This window comes from Syngnathoides biaculeatus, chromosome 2 (assembly GCF_019802595.1).
Source record: "Syngnathoides biaculeatus isolate LvHL_M chromosome 2, ASM1980259v1, whole genome shotgun sequence".
NCBI classification, from domain to species: domain Eukaryota; kingdom Metazoa; phylum Chordata; class Actinopteri; order Syngnathiformes; family Syngnathidae; genus Syngnathoides; species Syngnathoides biaculeatus.
Window position 1 is genome coordinate 22645404 of NC_084641.1, and position 14576 is coordinate 22659979.

Sequence of the window (14576 nt, forward strand, 5' to 3'; positions counted from 1 at the left end):
AAGACTCAATGGCAGAACAGGCAGGCGTGCTGACCACTATTTCACAATACTGCCTGCCCAGTTGAAAGCCAGATTTCTCTTTATTGCTTAATTTAATTCCAATGAAAAGCAGAAATATAATATAAATCCCAAATAGGGGATATGACTGTAATTTGGGCCTGCTTTTTGAAGATGATAATGACAGTAACAGCCCTCTGCTGACGGGGCACAGATGTAGCGTGTAGAAGTTAATGAGGTGGCACGTTCACCGAATGCTTTCGTTGAAGACAAAGATCTGTGCCAATACCCAGCATGACATAAATGTCTCAACCTACTTGCTGCGCCAGAGCCCTACTTGTGTCCAGTCAGCAGTGTTACATCCTATAATAGTAATGGCATCAGTGTGAGAGCGCCTGGGAAAATGCCCGACAATTCATGATGAGGCCGCATTACTGAAGTCGGCTTCAGAATGTACTACAAAGCTTTTACGTGACATGCTGCAGGCTACTGTGCATCTGTGGCTTTCTGTGTTTTATTGAACTGAACTGATCAAGCGGTGCACTGTACCGTATGTGGAAGCTCAATTTTTGACACTAGGGAAGAAGCGACTGCTTGTGCTGCAAGAATCAAGTGGAATTTAAGGATTGCAAGGTTCCTTATTGATGGGAACACTGAGGATGACCAAAAACTGCAAAAAAAAAAAAAAAAAAAAAAAGAGCATGAGGCTGCTTAGGATGAATGTACAGGTGCTATGATACTAAACTGAGCCAAAAAAGTAATGTTTTTTTGATGACGTGTTCTGTTGCCACATAGATTCCTCTATTTATTTTTTTTAGCTTTTTCTTTTGTCACCAGATGCTTGTTTACAAAATGTATTTCCTACAGTAGCATGATGCCAAATGCACTTTGCGAGGATACTATTACATTTTCAATCCTATGCAATTAGCTTTTTCTTTTAGTTTGTCTGCAATTATTTTTCTGAATATCAATTTTTTTTCCCAATCAGGGTAAAAAATTACCTCCAAACATTGATGAAAACGCAGAGGAGGGCGACGTGTCAGACGAAGACAGTGCAGATGAGATGGACGATGACTGCAAGCTGATGAATGGGGATGTATGTATGGCTGTACCTTTTTTCCTTTTATTTCCCTTTGCTTCTTGAAAAAAGGGTACGGATGTGAACTTTTGTGTCTTTCCTACTGAAAGGTATTTGATTTTTTTTTTTTTTTCGTCCAATTCATGCATAGACCACAATGCATTACTCTGAATTTTATTGGCGGTGAAATACAATTTAGAAATGTCAGTTGTTCGGACACTTTTGTGCACTCCATCAGGTAGCAATTAGTTGAATACCTTCCTTGATGCCAAAGTCTGACCCGTCCTATTTTATTTGTGCACACAACTACAGTCAGGCTCGAGACTGAATCAATTGCTTTGCAGCTAAACTCTGCCATCATGTGGCTGCCATCAGCATGGGCATAATTGTGGTACGGTAATCACTGTTGTATCCATATTTTAAAACGGCTTCATAAAGTCAGGCTGTTATCTATATGCAGTATATACTTGTTGTGCATATTAAAAACCATCCACTTACCACTTGAAAATGAACTGCAAATTATAATTCACCTGTACATGTTTTTTAGCCCCCTTCATCTACAGTGTGTTGAATCTAGGCATAAGTCTATAAACATTTATACGTTTGTCTCACATGAACACAGTGTTGACCCGTTTTTCTTCACTGCTTTTTAATTTCATTATATTTTTACCCGGCTCCAGCAGATGTCTACCAGGAAGCAAGTGGAGAACATAGCTAAGAAAAAGTTGGATAACCTGATGAAAGAGTCCAAGATTCGTGATAGAGAAGATCCAGACAGTTTTACAATTGCAGCGCTTCCACCTGCTGGCCATTTAGATGAAACTGGCTCAACGGTATGTCAGGTTAAGTATCTCTACAGTAGATGGTAACTCATGCAAAAAAAAAAAAACCTAAATAATCTAACCTGCCCAAGAATTAATTTAATTTTTGTTCACGATAGTCTAGTCATAAGTTGTAGCCAGTCACAGTACTTATGTATGTACGCTCATGAAAACCTTTTGGAACATCTAGGATCCACATTATGTTTTCCAGCAACATTACATCTGCTTACCATACATGAACCACAACAAAAATGTATTTAAAATGCTATTCATGAGCAAGTTAAAAAAAAAATTACTATCAATAAAAGGATGTTTTCCACTTATGTATTACTCTGTCTATAGGCCCTTATTAAATTACCATAAGAACAAAATTGTACATGCACTTGTGAAGCTTTTTAAAGTAATTCAACTTATCATTGTTACCTTAGATCTCCCACAAAATACTAGTGACGAATGTCAACTTCACATTCCCAAATGTGTGTCACTCACCCCTCCTGGCAGGCTAAAGGGCAGGATGGATCCGTCACATCGGACGAGGCCAACACCAGCGGCAATAAGCGCACCGGCCACTCGTTCATTGGCAGCTTCTCAAAACGCAAGGTTTGCTTTTTGTCTGCTACCGTTTTTTCCAAGAAACACGAGCCTAAAAATGTTTGTAATTGGCTATAGATGCCACAAGATTGCGGCAAAGCACTATTTTTCTCTAAAGCAAGGATATGGCGTGACTAAATGAACCCCTTTAGTTCAACATAGTTGGTCGGCACCAAGATCCCCTCAAAAGGAATATTTTTATATTAGATGTTTCTTGACCTGGGCACAAAAACGGCAAATAAGAGCATTTTTTTAAAGAGTAATGGAGAATTCGTTCCAACTCCAAAAATCTGCGAATGTTGAAGCACGATTGTGAGGGACGTACCCGTACCAAATGTTCACAATGATGAGTTACTTCCAATGAAGAAAATTGTATTCAATTATGTGCTGTTACCATAACAGAAAAAAATAAATAAGATTAAGAAGACCTCAAGCTTGGAAGACACAGATACAGACCAAGAAAGTTCCAGCAGTGCATCACGAGCACCCCTTCATCACAACAAGTAAGAAACGCATACATTTAACACAAACATGATTTTTTTTTTTTTTTTGACAAAGCATGTATACTTCTCTTGCTTCCCCAAATCTGTTACTTTGTTGTCGTTAAAACTCCCTGGTTCATGTTCTGCCCCCAAATCAATCAATCAATGTATATATTATCAATATGTCGTGCCGTCATCCATTGAGGTTGAAAAAAGTAATGAGCACGTGTTGATCAAGTTGACAAGGGACTGAAAGTTAAAAATAAAAAGCAAAAATAAAATGTTATCGCTTACATTCTGAGCGACCACGGTCACCTTGCAAAGTAAATAAAGACAAGGAAGCAACAACAATGGAAAAAGTGCGCAGAATAAGGAAATACTTACAAATTATTATATTTATGGAGGATATTACCATGGGGATGAAGATGAATGATAAACTGAAAGGGGCCAAGAACCAAAACCCTGCGAAACACCAGACGTGACCAGAAAAGTAATTATTCAAGTAAAGTATCGATACCTGAATAAGCTACTCTGTTTACATTGTTCAATTACACTAATTGAGTATTTGTACTCAGTTACTTCCAACTACTGCTTTTAACAGTTTTTGATGAATGCTCTTACTCTGTATTAACCTTTTTTTATTTTAATCAAACTTAAAAACAACTGATTTAGAATTATGTCCAATTTCTATTCCTCCAGAAAGAAGAAAACTATGAAGTTATCCAGAGCCCTCTCTGACCTGGTCAAATACACATGCTCGGTGGGCCTGTATGATGTTGAAGCGCAAGGTGTGTTCATTGTTCTTCCCTGCACACTCCGATTCTTGAGTTGACAAAATCAATGACACGTGCCAATTATTATTGTAAAATTTTTGAGGCTGAAGAAGTCAACTTTCCTTTTTTTTTTTTTTTTTTTTAAAGAACAGGGCTCAAACACTGATCCTGATTCAAGACCAAAATCACTGTTGAATTCCTCACTTGAATGGGTTGAAAAAAAAATTGCCTTACAAATAAAGCAGCCCTAAGGGGGACACATGCCAGCAAACTGTAGGCCAATCCCAAGCCTAAATAAATGCAGAGGGTTCTGTCAGGAAAGGCATCGGACATAAAACTCTGCCAAACAAATATGAGGGTTCATCTAAAGAATACAAGTCACTCACATTTGAAAAATGTACGAGCGTGGTCAGTCATGCTCGCAGATAAAGTTGCGGGTGTGAATCGGGATGGAATCTCAAGACCTTTAAATAAATTTACTGGATTAATATAACATAACTGTAAATTAAAAATAAAATTAATAGCAATAAGTAATAAAAGTTTTCAACTTCAAGACAACACGTACCACAGGGAAAATGACCGTTCACATTCAGATATGTCGACAGACTAGTCTAACATTAGAACTTAGATCAAGTCAAAGTAAATCACATTCTCATATTTATCGTTAAAGACTGAAACATTACCTGTTTTATCCCCAAAATGTTTTCAGTGTAACTGAATTTCCTTTGTCGAGGCTCATGATGCTGATGACTTTCAACGTAAATGGGCTCGCAGTACGTGAAGCAGCTCTGAACATGCGCTTCTGGCCTAACTTCTGAGCATGCTCAGAACGGTTAACTTGCATTTCCTGTTACCGGGTGAATACTGATTGTTTAGGAGCAGACGTGTTTTGTTTGTTATTGTATGAAATACACACGTAAATTAATGTCAAGACTACACAAAATAAGCAACGTCTTTCAAATCGTCAAATGTGAGTGACTGGAATACTGTTCCAGATCTGTCGTGGGCCGGGTGAACAATGTTTGCCCGTCGCACCCTTAACCTCCACGGTGCCGGTGGACATTCAGTTACTGTGGTGTAAGTGGAAGGAGAAGTGGAAGGCTAGTTCTTGAGTAGAAAGACGAGTCGAAAGCCAAGTGCCTTGGACTCAATGACTTAATGTTGGAACTATGACTGGAAAATCTCAAGGTGGCTGTTGAGGTTTTGACCAACTTGTTCATCAATGAATAAAGTTCTGGGAAAAAGTGACGGAGGCTAGAACGAGGACAAATGTGAGAGGGAAAGGTGAGGCTACAGGGAAAAGAGAGCGCAAAGGTGGAGGGCTTTAAATACTTGGGGTTAACAGTTCAGATCAATGGTTATTATAGTAAGGAGGTGAAGAAATTGGTCCAACCATGTTTGAATGGGTAGCGGCCAGCCATGACGTACGGATGAGATCCAGTCACACTAAATAGACAACAGGAAGCAGAGCTGGAGATGGCGGAAATGAAGATGTCGAGGTTCTCTCTCAGAGAGACCAGGTTGGATAGGATTGAAAATGACTTCATCAGAGGGACAGTCGTGGTTTGATGTTTTGGAGACAAAATCGGAGAGAGGAGATTTGGGATGGTTCGAAAACATGCAAAGGAGAGTTCTGGAGTATTTGGTAGAAGGGTGACAAGGATGGTGCTGCCAGACAAGAGAGCGAGATGAAGAATAAAGAGAAATTAAGATGGTGAGGTTCTCGCTTGGAGCGAGCAGGTTGGATAGGATTAGAAATGAGCTCATTAGAGGGAGAGCCAAAATTGGATGTTTTGGAGACAAGGTGAGACAGATCAGACTTAGATAGTTTAGACATGTTCAGAGGCGAGAGAGTGAGTATGTTGGTAGAACGGTTCTGAGGATGGAGCTGCCAGGCAAAAGAGCGAGAGGAAGACCAAAGAGAAGGTTTGATGGATGATGTGAGGGAAGACATGATGACAGTTGGTGTTAGAGAGGAAGATGCTGGAAATAAGGACAATACACATGGTGATGGATCCGAGCTGAAAGAAACAAATGTAGCTTTCAAATAATTTCGGGAAGAAAATATGCAAAGTAATAAAATACACAGCACGCTCTGGTCACCATGCATTCATCTTATAACAGGTTTTATTTTTATTTTTTTATAACCACCACAGTAACTAGCTGCCAACTAGTCTGTGTGGAAATTGGTGCAGGTCTTTCCCAAATAATGTATGATATTTTTTCTCAGTGTTGCTTGTAATTGGACAATCTTTCTTAAAGTATTTGCTCTTCTGTTTGTCATCAATGGCAGCCAATTGCAGCTGGCAGGTTTCCTCCCTGAGTGAAACCAAAGCCCATCAGGTCATGCAGCAGAAAGCCAGCTCCTTCAACCACTTTAACCAGCGACAGCTCTCACGCATCTACCCCTCTTCCTATCGTGTGGACTCTTCAAATTTCAATCCTCAGCCCTTCTGGAATGCAGGCTGCCAACTTGGTACGCTTTTGTCACCAATTTGACCTCCTCTACTCTTTAAAAATGAAGTCGCTATAGACAGTACAGTAATTATTGTTGCTCTTTTTTCATTGTTACAGCTGCAGTTGCTTCCCCCCCCCTTGATTAGTTGTCTCAACACCTTGTTAGTTGACATTCACCTTGTTGACAGTAATAATTGACTTTAATTACAGTTGCACTCAACTACCAGTCCGAGGGTCGGGTACTTCAGCTCAACAGGGCCAAGTTCTATAGCAATGGCAACTGTGGCTTCATTCTTAAACCCAGATGCATGTGTGAAGGTGAGTCTGAATACATGGAATTACGTTTCATGTAGATATTTTAGATGGTGTTGAACAATCTTTCCTTCTCCCTTTGCCCTCTTGGCATCAAAAAACCTATTCTTGATTTTTCATACACCTAACTCGAAGTGTGCCATGTTCCTATTTGATACAGGAAAAAAACAAACAAATGATGTACTGTCCCTTATTTCACTGCCTTTAAGGGCTGTTGATTTCAAATATTCACATTAACACGGAGGACTGGCAATGAATTGCTTAAATCAGACTATCGTATTATGTTGACTCTTAATTCATGTGTGACAATCATTCACTCTGCTTGCTGCACAGAACAGAATGCACAGAAGTGTAAACTAAACATGTGGAATGGTCTAGAAAAAAAAATGCAACCTTAATCCTAGATTGCGTATGTGTCATATGTGGAATATAGCGTCGGCGCCAAAAGCAGGAAAACAAAAGCCACATTTTTGGAACCATTACCATTGCATCCTTAATGAGGGTGAGCTATTTTTAAACACTTGAACTTTGTCAATAATGTTTAAATAAAATAGCATACCCACGAGGAGAAGCTTACCCCTGACGTCCATGATGTGCAAAGCATACCGATTATGTTCCCAGCTCATAAGTGAACTGGCTTTGATGTATTTTTCAGGTGCCTTTAACCCCAATTTGGAGGATCCGCTGCCAGGTCAGATGAAGAAACAACTGGTGTTGAAGATCATCAGTGGACAACAGCTGCCCAAACCCAAAGACTCTATGCTGGGGGACAGAGGAGAGGTAGAACTCACTCGTCTGTTTTCACAGGAGAATACAAGGCTGCATATGTGTTCACTTTAAACTCCCCCTATTTTCTGGACCACCCATAAAAACGAAGATTAAAATACAAGTCGCACAGGAGTATAAGTCGAGTTTTTTGGGGAAATGTATTTGATAAAATCCAACACCAAGAACAGACGAAAATTTACAATAAAAATAGAATAGAGGCAACACCAGGCTGAACGGTATGCTTGCGTTACATGACACAACTGAGAACGTGCCTGATTTGTTAACATAACAAATTAAGAGTTATTCCGATAACTATAACATAAACAACATACTAAGAAATTTACCAAAACCATTCCCGTCACTCCATATATCCAGTAACTAAAATCCAATAAAATCTTCATCCTCAGCGTCACTTCAAAATAGGTCCGCCAACTCCAGAGGTAGACGACGCCCCTCTTCCTCTTCTACGTCACTTACGTCAGACTCGTCATTGGTTGCAGTTAAAACTAGCCTATTCCAGCCTTTCTGAATCCCAACAGGATGGTTTTGGTTGTCATGGAAGCCCACACTTTGTCGAGCCATCCAATGACTCCCCGGAAAGTTGCATGGCGGATTCACCCGGAAGCTGTGCTCTCGCAGTGATGCAGAGACAGTTTGTCCTAGTGAGGTTGCCGTAGTCCACAGGCTTCGAGTCGAACGCCGATCGTGTCGAAACAACTACGTAATTATGGAAACGCTTTTGACAAAGGTCGCTCAAAGAAAAAAAATATGAGGAGTACTGAAGTTTTCAACAAGAATGGACAGCATTTGTGGAGAGAGACGATACTGCTGTCTACATTCACAGATGGGGAGTTAGCCAAAGCAGTCATCCTCAATGTTGCCAATAAACATTTTTCCAACTTCACATAAAAACAAGATATTCAAACGAATGAAAGACATGCCTTTGTCGACAAGAACTGTTCACCATCGCTCCATCATGATGGCAAATCAAATTGAATTACGTTCACGATAAACGAACACTCAACACCTGCATGAATCTTAAACGAACGACGTATGACAAGTCGCATTCATTGTTAAGAAGTACTTTTGTCATCATTGGTTAGCAACATCATTACAATGATATTCAAAATAATCTGCAGGATATGATTTTCTCTTCAATGGCATTTTGTTCAGTTGTTATAAGTTACAGATACGTGGGGCTAGAGTCCCCACTTACGGTTGTCAGTGTGAAAATAACCGATAAACGACTGGAAAAATGGATGAATGGCTGTAATAACATGTTAATAATTTCACATATAATCGCTCTGGAGAATAAGTCGCACCCCCGGCCAAACTATGGAAAAAAAACTGACTTATAGTCCAAAAAATACAGTACTTGAATCAGTAGCATTAAGTGAAATTAGGTAATTTCCTCAAATCACGTTGCTATGCTGTGTTCCCATCCCACATCAGATCATTGATCCATTTGTGGAAGTGGAGATCATTGGCCTTCCAGTGGACTGCACCAAGGAGCAAACCCGAGTGGTGGATGATAACGGTGAGTTTATGGGAAGTACAATGATTCATTTAAACTTCTTCACACTTCAACTCATCTTCAACCTTTCCTAAGTGTTGCTTGTAGACCATAGTTTGTCTTCCAATTCCGCATTTAGCTTACAGGTTAGTTGGGCGAGGTTTTGCAGCGATTGCGCAACAGTGCTGCGTTCTATGTGACAGAAGAGTCTCTGCAAGTATGAAGGGCAAAGTTTATAAAACAGTGGTGAGGCCGGCCATGATATACAGGTTAGAGACGATGGCATTGAAGAGACAACAGGAAGCAGAACTGGAGGTGGCAGAAATTAAGATGGTGAGGTTCTCGCTTGGAGCGAGCAGGTTGGATAGGATTAGAAATGAGCTCATTAGAGGGACAGCCAAAGTTGGATGTTTTGGAGACAAGGTGAGACAGATCAGACTTAGATAGTTTAGACATGTTCAGAGGCGAGAGAGTGAGTATGTTGGTAGAACGGTTCTGAGGATGGAGCTGCCAGGCAAAAGAGCGAGAGGAAGACCAAAGAGAAGGTTGATGTATGTTGTAAGGGAGGACATGAGGACAGTTTAGGTGTTAGAGAGGAGGATGCACGAGATAGGCTTAGATGGCAAAAGATGACACGCTGTGGCGACCCCTAACGGAACAAGCCGAAAGAAAAAGAAGAAGAATCAATGCCTCCCCAGTTCACATTCCTCAGATGGAAAAAGATGACACGCTGTGGCGACCCCTAACAGGAAAAGCTGAAAGGAAAAGAAGAAGAAGTACAACAGGGCTGCGGGGGTTTTCTCCGGACATTCCGGTTTTCCTCACACATTTCAAAAACATGCATTCCTTGGAGACCCTAAATTGCCCGTAGGTGTGATTGTGCGTGCAGCTGTTGTCTGTTGCCGTGCGATTGGCTGGCAACTAGTTTGGGTTAGGGGAAGACAAAGAAGTGGTACATATAGTATATCTATACAATATGTATATGCATACATATGGGTTCCCTATCATTACATTCTATATTACTTTATCTGTGACTGAACGCGTGTGACTTTACCTCATTTTAAGTTTTACGTTAAGTGGTCTGTTGTGGGTCATTGAAATCAGGGAAGGAAAGAGGAGACTTGCCTGGTTGTTAACTAGCTAAACCATTAGCAAACAGTGGCTGGTTATGTGTAAATATGTGCTTGTGTTTATTTTGTCTTTGTTAATTTATTGGCTGTGTCTGTCCTTTACCACGGGTGGAGGGATTACAACTGCTTCCAACAAGCGGTGGTACTCTATGATAAATTAGCTAATGTTTACGTTACTGTTGATGTGCATTTGTGTAAATCAGGTTATTACTTTTTGTTTACTATAATAACTATCTTAAAAAAACATTTTAGTTCATGAAATACGTTTATTTTTTAAAATAAATTAAACTACATTTTTACCTTTACAAAATGAATGAAAATAAACTATAATTATACCAAATATGTTCTTCGTCTTTGTCAATTTCATAAGTGAGCTTTCAGGGTTGATTTCAAATGTATTTATTTTGATATGGCCACAGGGAAGGTAGAACAGCTATTTGTGTATTGTAGTTGTTTTACTGTGTTTCTGCCTGCAAATGATTCCATCAGGCAGTAAAGCACCGCTCGACCGGTTTGACAGATTTAATATTGCTCTGCTTGTGTGTCACTCAACTCAGTCCTAAATGCGATGTTAGGTAATAAACAATTGCTCTCCTTTATTAGATTATATATGAACAAATAGTACACATCTGTCCATCTGTCTAGTATTTTGACTGGCACAGATGTAAAGCAAGTGGCTTAGAAAGGAAGCAAGTGGTATGCGTGGAATACTTCTCAAGGGAAATAGCAGCCTCAAGTCTGAAAGTCCACTTAAGAAGTTTGCAATTTAGCAGAAAGGGAAGGAAAACATTGCAAATAAGTACTGGACTTGGATTTGTTTTTTTTAAAGGTCATACTCCAGCATCTGTCTCATGAATATGCATCTATCCTAACCTTATGCACTGCACTTTAAATTTTGTGGACTGTTGTACAATATCTGTCATTGATTTGTGGATGGTTGTTCATCTGTTAGTAAATTAATGCATTTTTAAAAAATTTTTTTTTTCTTTCTATCTTACACACTGCAAATATCCTGAATAAAAATAATAATAATAATAATACTGAAACTAATAAAAACTAAATTAAAACATTGAAACTCTAAAAGTATTCTAACCTTGGTGTAATTACAGTAAGCCAGTTCTACTTTGCAGTAGACACATTGCACTAGTCCGAAATGATTCCAAAATGGGGGCATTCTTTTTTGTACTCTTTCCCCCTGGCTCACAATTCTTGCTCTACAGTAACAGTATGTGTAGATAAATAATCACCACAAAATAATTTGGCATTTTAAGTAGAGTTTTTAAAAAAAAAAAAAAAGGTGACACAGTGAAGCTGCAATAAGTGAACCTCGATATAGCGAAGGACAATTATATATGTGAACATTTTGCTGTTACCGATCACTTGTCATAAACCGGTGAATAGACACAAAGGGGGCAAATCATATGGTACCTTCTGACCAATTTTCACTGTTGGCCATGGAAGATGGTGTGTTTTGTTATGCTATTTGCACCCTGAATCATAAGAGACACTTCAAAGGAAAGGGAAATTGGGATTTATATTGTTTTTCTGGGAAAAGTGCATCATTGGTATCCTTGCATGGGTTCTGATGTATTTTTGATGAGCTCAGCCCAAAGAGACACGCAACAACTGTCTGGATACAAAAACACACACCCTGAATAATTTATTACTGAGCTCAGTTCACTGCGTGAGACTTACCTTACGCCTACTTTCTCTGCCCTCTCTCCCTCTATCACTTGTCTCTGTTTTTGTCATTAACATTTCATTTTTTTTTTTACCTTTACTCTCCTGTTGTGTACTCCTCACACATTTTCTCCCCCGTCCTGCACTCCTTCGACTCTTCCATTTTTCAAAACCCCCAAATCTTGCTTGGCATGATCCTGCAGGTTTCAACCCGATGTGGGAGGAAACTCTGGTGTTTACAGTCCACATGCCGGAGTTGACCCTTGTTCGTTTCCTGGTGTGGGACCACGACCCCATTGGTCAAGACTTCATCGGGCAGCGTACCATTGCCTTCAACAGCATGATGCCAGGTAAGACCTCCTTGTCTTTTCCTTTTGGAATATCTTATTTTATTCTTGATATTGATTTCTGCAGTAACTCCATATGTGTATGTATGAGATTTACTCATGAATCACTTTTATTTTATCTGTGTAGGTTATCGCCATGTGTACTTAGAAGGTATGGAGGAGGCTTCCATCTTTGTTCATGTAGCTGTACATGACATCGCTGGTAAGGTAGGTACAGCTGCGAAAGCCAGACGAATTCCGAAACATTTGCGAGTTCTGAAATAAGAATCTTATCGTAATTGGACGTAGGGAGATGTGGACTCGGTCTGGTTACCCACCTGAGTCGTAGGCCAAATCGTAATCACAATTCCTGACCCTGTTTATTGTTGCTGATGTCAATGTTTGAGTATTCTGACTGCATGTTAATTAAGTCTTTGAACAGAATCGGTGTGCTTTGTTGCGGATATTTCTACTGTGCGAGAAGTTATAACTGTTGCTGTAAAAGACTTTTGTTGCTTCATATGTTCATCATATTGTCCCTGTTTTGGAACTTGTCCTTCTCAGCAAATTTTACCTCTTGTCCTGATTTGTACAGTATCTTACCTCCTACCTGCCTACCTATGTTTCATTTCTTTTTCATCTGTTCCTGTCTGATTTCCCTCTTTCTCCTCCACTCTGTCTCTTTGTAATTCCAGTGGACCCCTCTTTTACCAAACGATTCATTTCGAAGCAGGACATTTTTAGGAGCGTTGAAGCTGCCACTCAAAGCTCAGGTGTAGTGACACCCAGTCGGCATCTTGCATGAGCCTAATTAGCGCACTCCCGCTGCACACATCCCACTCGTCGGCTTTAAATACACTAAGAGCAACTCATGCCTCGCATGAGTTATTGGAGGCTTGACCTATCTGCACTTTCCGTGATCCATCAAGTAGATCCAATGTCTTTCAGCCAAACATTCGGAGCTGTTCAAAAATGGAAAAGTTCATTTGGGAACCTGCCCAGCTTCAACTTTTTTTTTTTTTTTTTTAAATTGGAATATTACATCATTTTAAAACGGTCCTGTACAGTACATTCAATATAGTATTGCAGTACAACCCATGTTTGAATGATCACATTCAAGACTTGAGTCATAACTGCTAGTCCTGACAATAACATTTTTTGATTTGGATTAAAGCCTAAATATATATCCACCCAAACAATTCCAGATTTTATGTAACCGCTAATAATAATTTTCTTTAGACTTTTGCACCTTAATATTTGGGTCCAACCGATACATATTTTTTTTGAGGCCGGTTCCTATATTTGGCGGGGAAAAAAAATTACCGTATTTTCCGTACTATAAGGCGCACCTCCAATGAATGGCCTATTCTCAAACTGTTGTCACATATAAGGCGCACTGCATTATAAGGCGCATAGAATAAACGCTACAGTAGAGGCTGGGGTGAGAAAATTAATGGCTTTTAGCTGCGCCTTATAGTGCGGAAAATACGGTAAGTGATTTGGTGGTAGAGTACATTTGTCACATAGGTCTGGCTGGAACCGTGTTTTCGCAGAGGGTAACCCAAGTTGAACAACAAAATAAGGGGCCAATTAATACGTTTCGTGGCAATAAGTAATAAATACAGACACAGAGGGCTACGTCTAAACCAGAAATCGTCACTGGACTTCTCACTCCGGAACGTGGACAGGTTACAAGTATATTATTATTCCTAACAAATCATAGGGTTCAATAGGGTTGAAAAAAAAATGGCAAAATGTATAAAGACATATTTTTGTTGGGACGTTAAAATCTTATGTACTGATACTTTGATTCAGGCTGCAACAGTCTGCCATTACGAGCTTGATATAATGAAAACATTAAAATGAGAAATATTGAGGCCATAATTTATTAATGATCATGATTACGCAAGGTGATATTCTTGACAAAGTTTTAAAAATCTTGAAAGTGAGACAAATTTGGGCACAGTTATGAAAGTAAATTAGCTCTGCCTTTGACTTTTAGTCACATTTTCTGTACGCCATTATTTTCTTTTCCATGTCATCATGACTCATTTCCTGAAATAAAAACAAACACGACTTTCTAAGATGTCAAACATGTCTTTGACAGTGTTGTATTTTAAGTGTATGATATGCACAGAGAGTGCGATGTAGTGGCAGTTCATCTAATCAAGTCTCGCAAAACACAGAAATGTCACATGAAATGGGTGTCCAGATGCAAACGCTGAAACGTGCTAGACTTTCTACCGGTCATCCTTCTGGATGTTAGATGCGTTGGATTTAAAAAAAAAAACAAAAAAAACGTGGGCTAAAATGTACACTTCCCCATCTCCACTTGTGGCTGAGGCGAGTAGTAGAGGAGCATTGAAAAAAAAAAAAAAAAAAAAAAGCATAATTTCTCCTTGAACATAACACGAAAATCCACAATTGTTTTTGTAGATGTTGACGGTGTTTGCACATGATCATGCGAGAACTGGGACAACCACATCATTGTCACATCAAAGTAGCTTGTTTGCTGTCACACTAGAGTGGTTCAAACTCCTGGAAACTGAAATTCCTTGTGTCTTTTTAACATATTTGGCCAATAAAGAGGAGTTTGACTCTGTTTCAGATCTTCTCAGGAAAGATGATTCTGATTTAATCTTAACTGC

General features: G+C 39.4%; 1 protein-coding gene across 1 annotated transcript in view; it reads left to right on the forward strand.

Annotated features, from left to right (window-relative positions):
- The window catches only part of plch2a (phospholipase C, eta 2a), a 56637-nt gene that overhangs the window by 32985 nt on the left and 9076 nt on the right, over positions 1–14576 (forward strand). The window contains exons 10-20 of the mRNA XM_061841425.1: positions 986–1093; positions 1756–1908; positions 2398–2496; positions 2890–2990; positions 3669–3757; positions 6036–6218; positions 6410–6517; positions 7167–7291; positions 8732–8816; positions 11806–11952; positions 12077–12156. Of these exons, the coding sequence (XP_061697409.1) occupies positions 986–1093; positions 1756–1908; positions 2398–2496; positions 2890–2990; positions 3669–3757; positions 6036–6218; positions 6410–6517; positions 7167–7291; positions 8732–8816; positions 11806–11952; positions 12077–12156 (1278 nt within the window). The remainder of the gene's footprint in view (positions 1–985; positions 1094–1755; positions 1909–2397; positions 2497–2889; positions 2991–3668; positions 3758–6035; positions 6219–6409; positions 6518–7166; positions 7292–8731; positions 8817–11805; positions 11953–12076; positions 12157–14576) is intronic.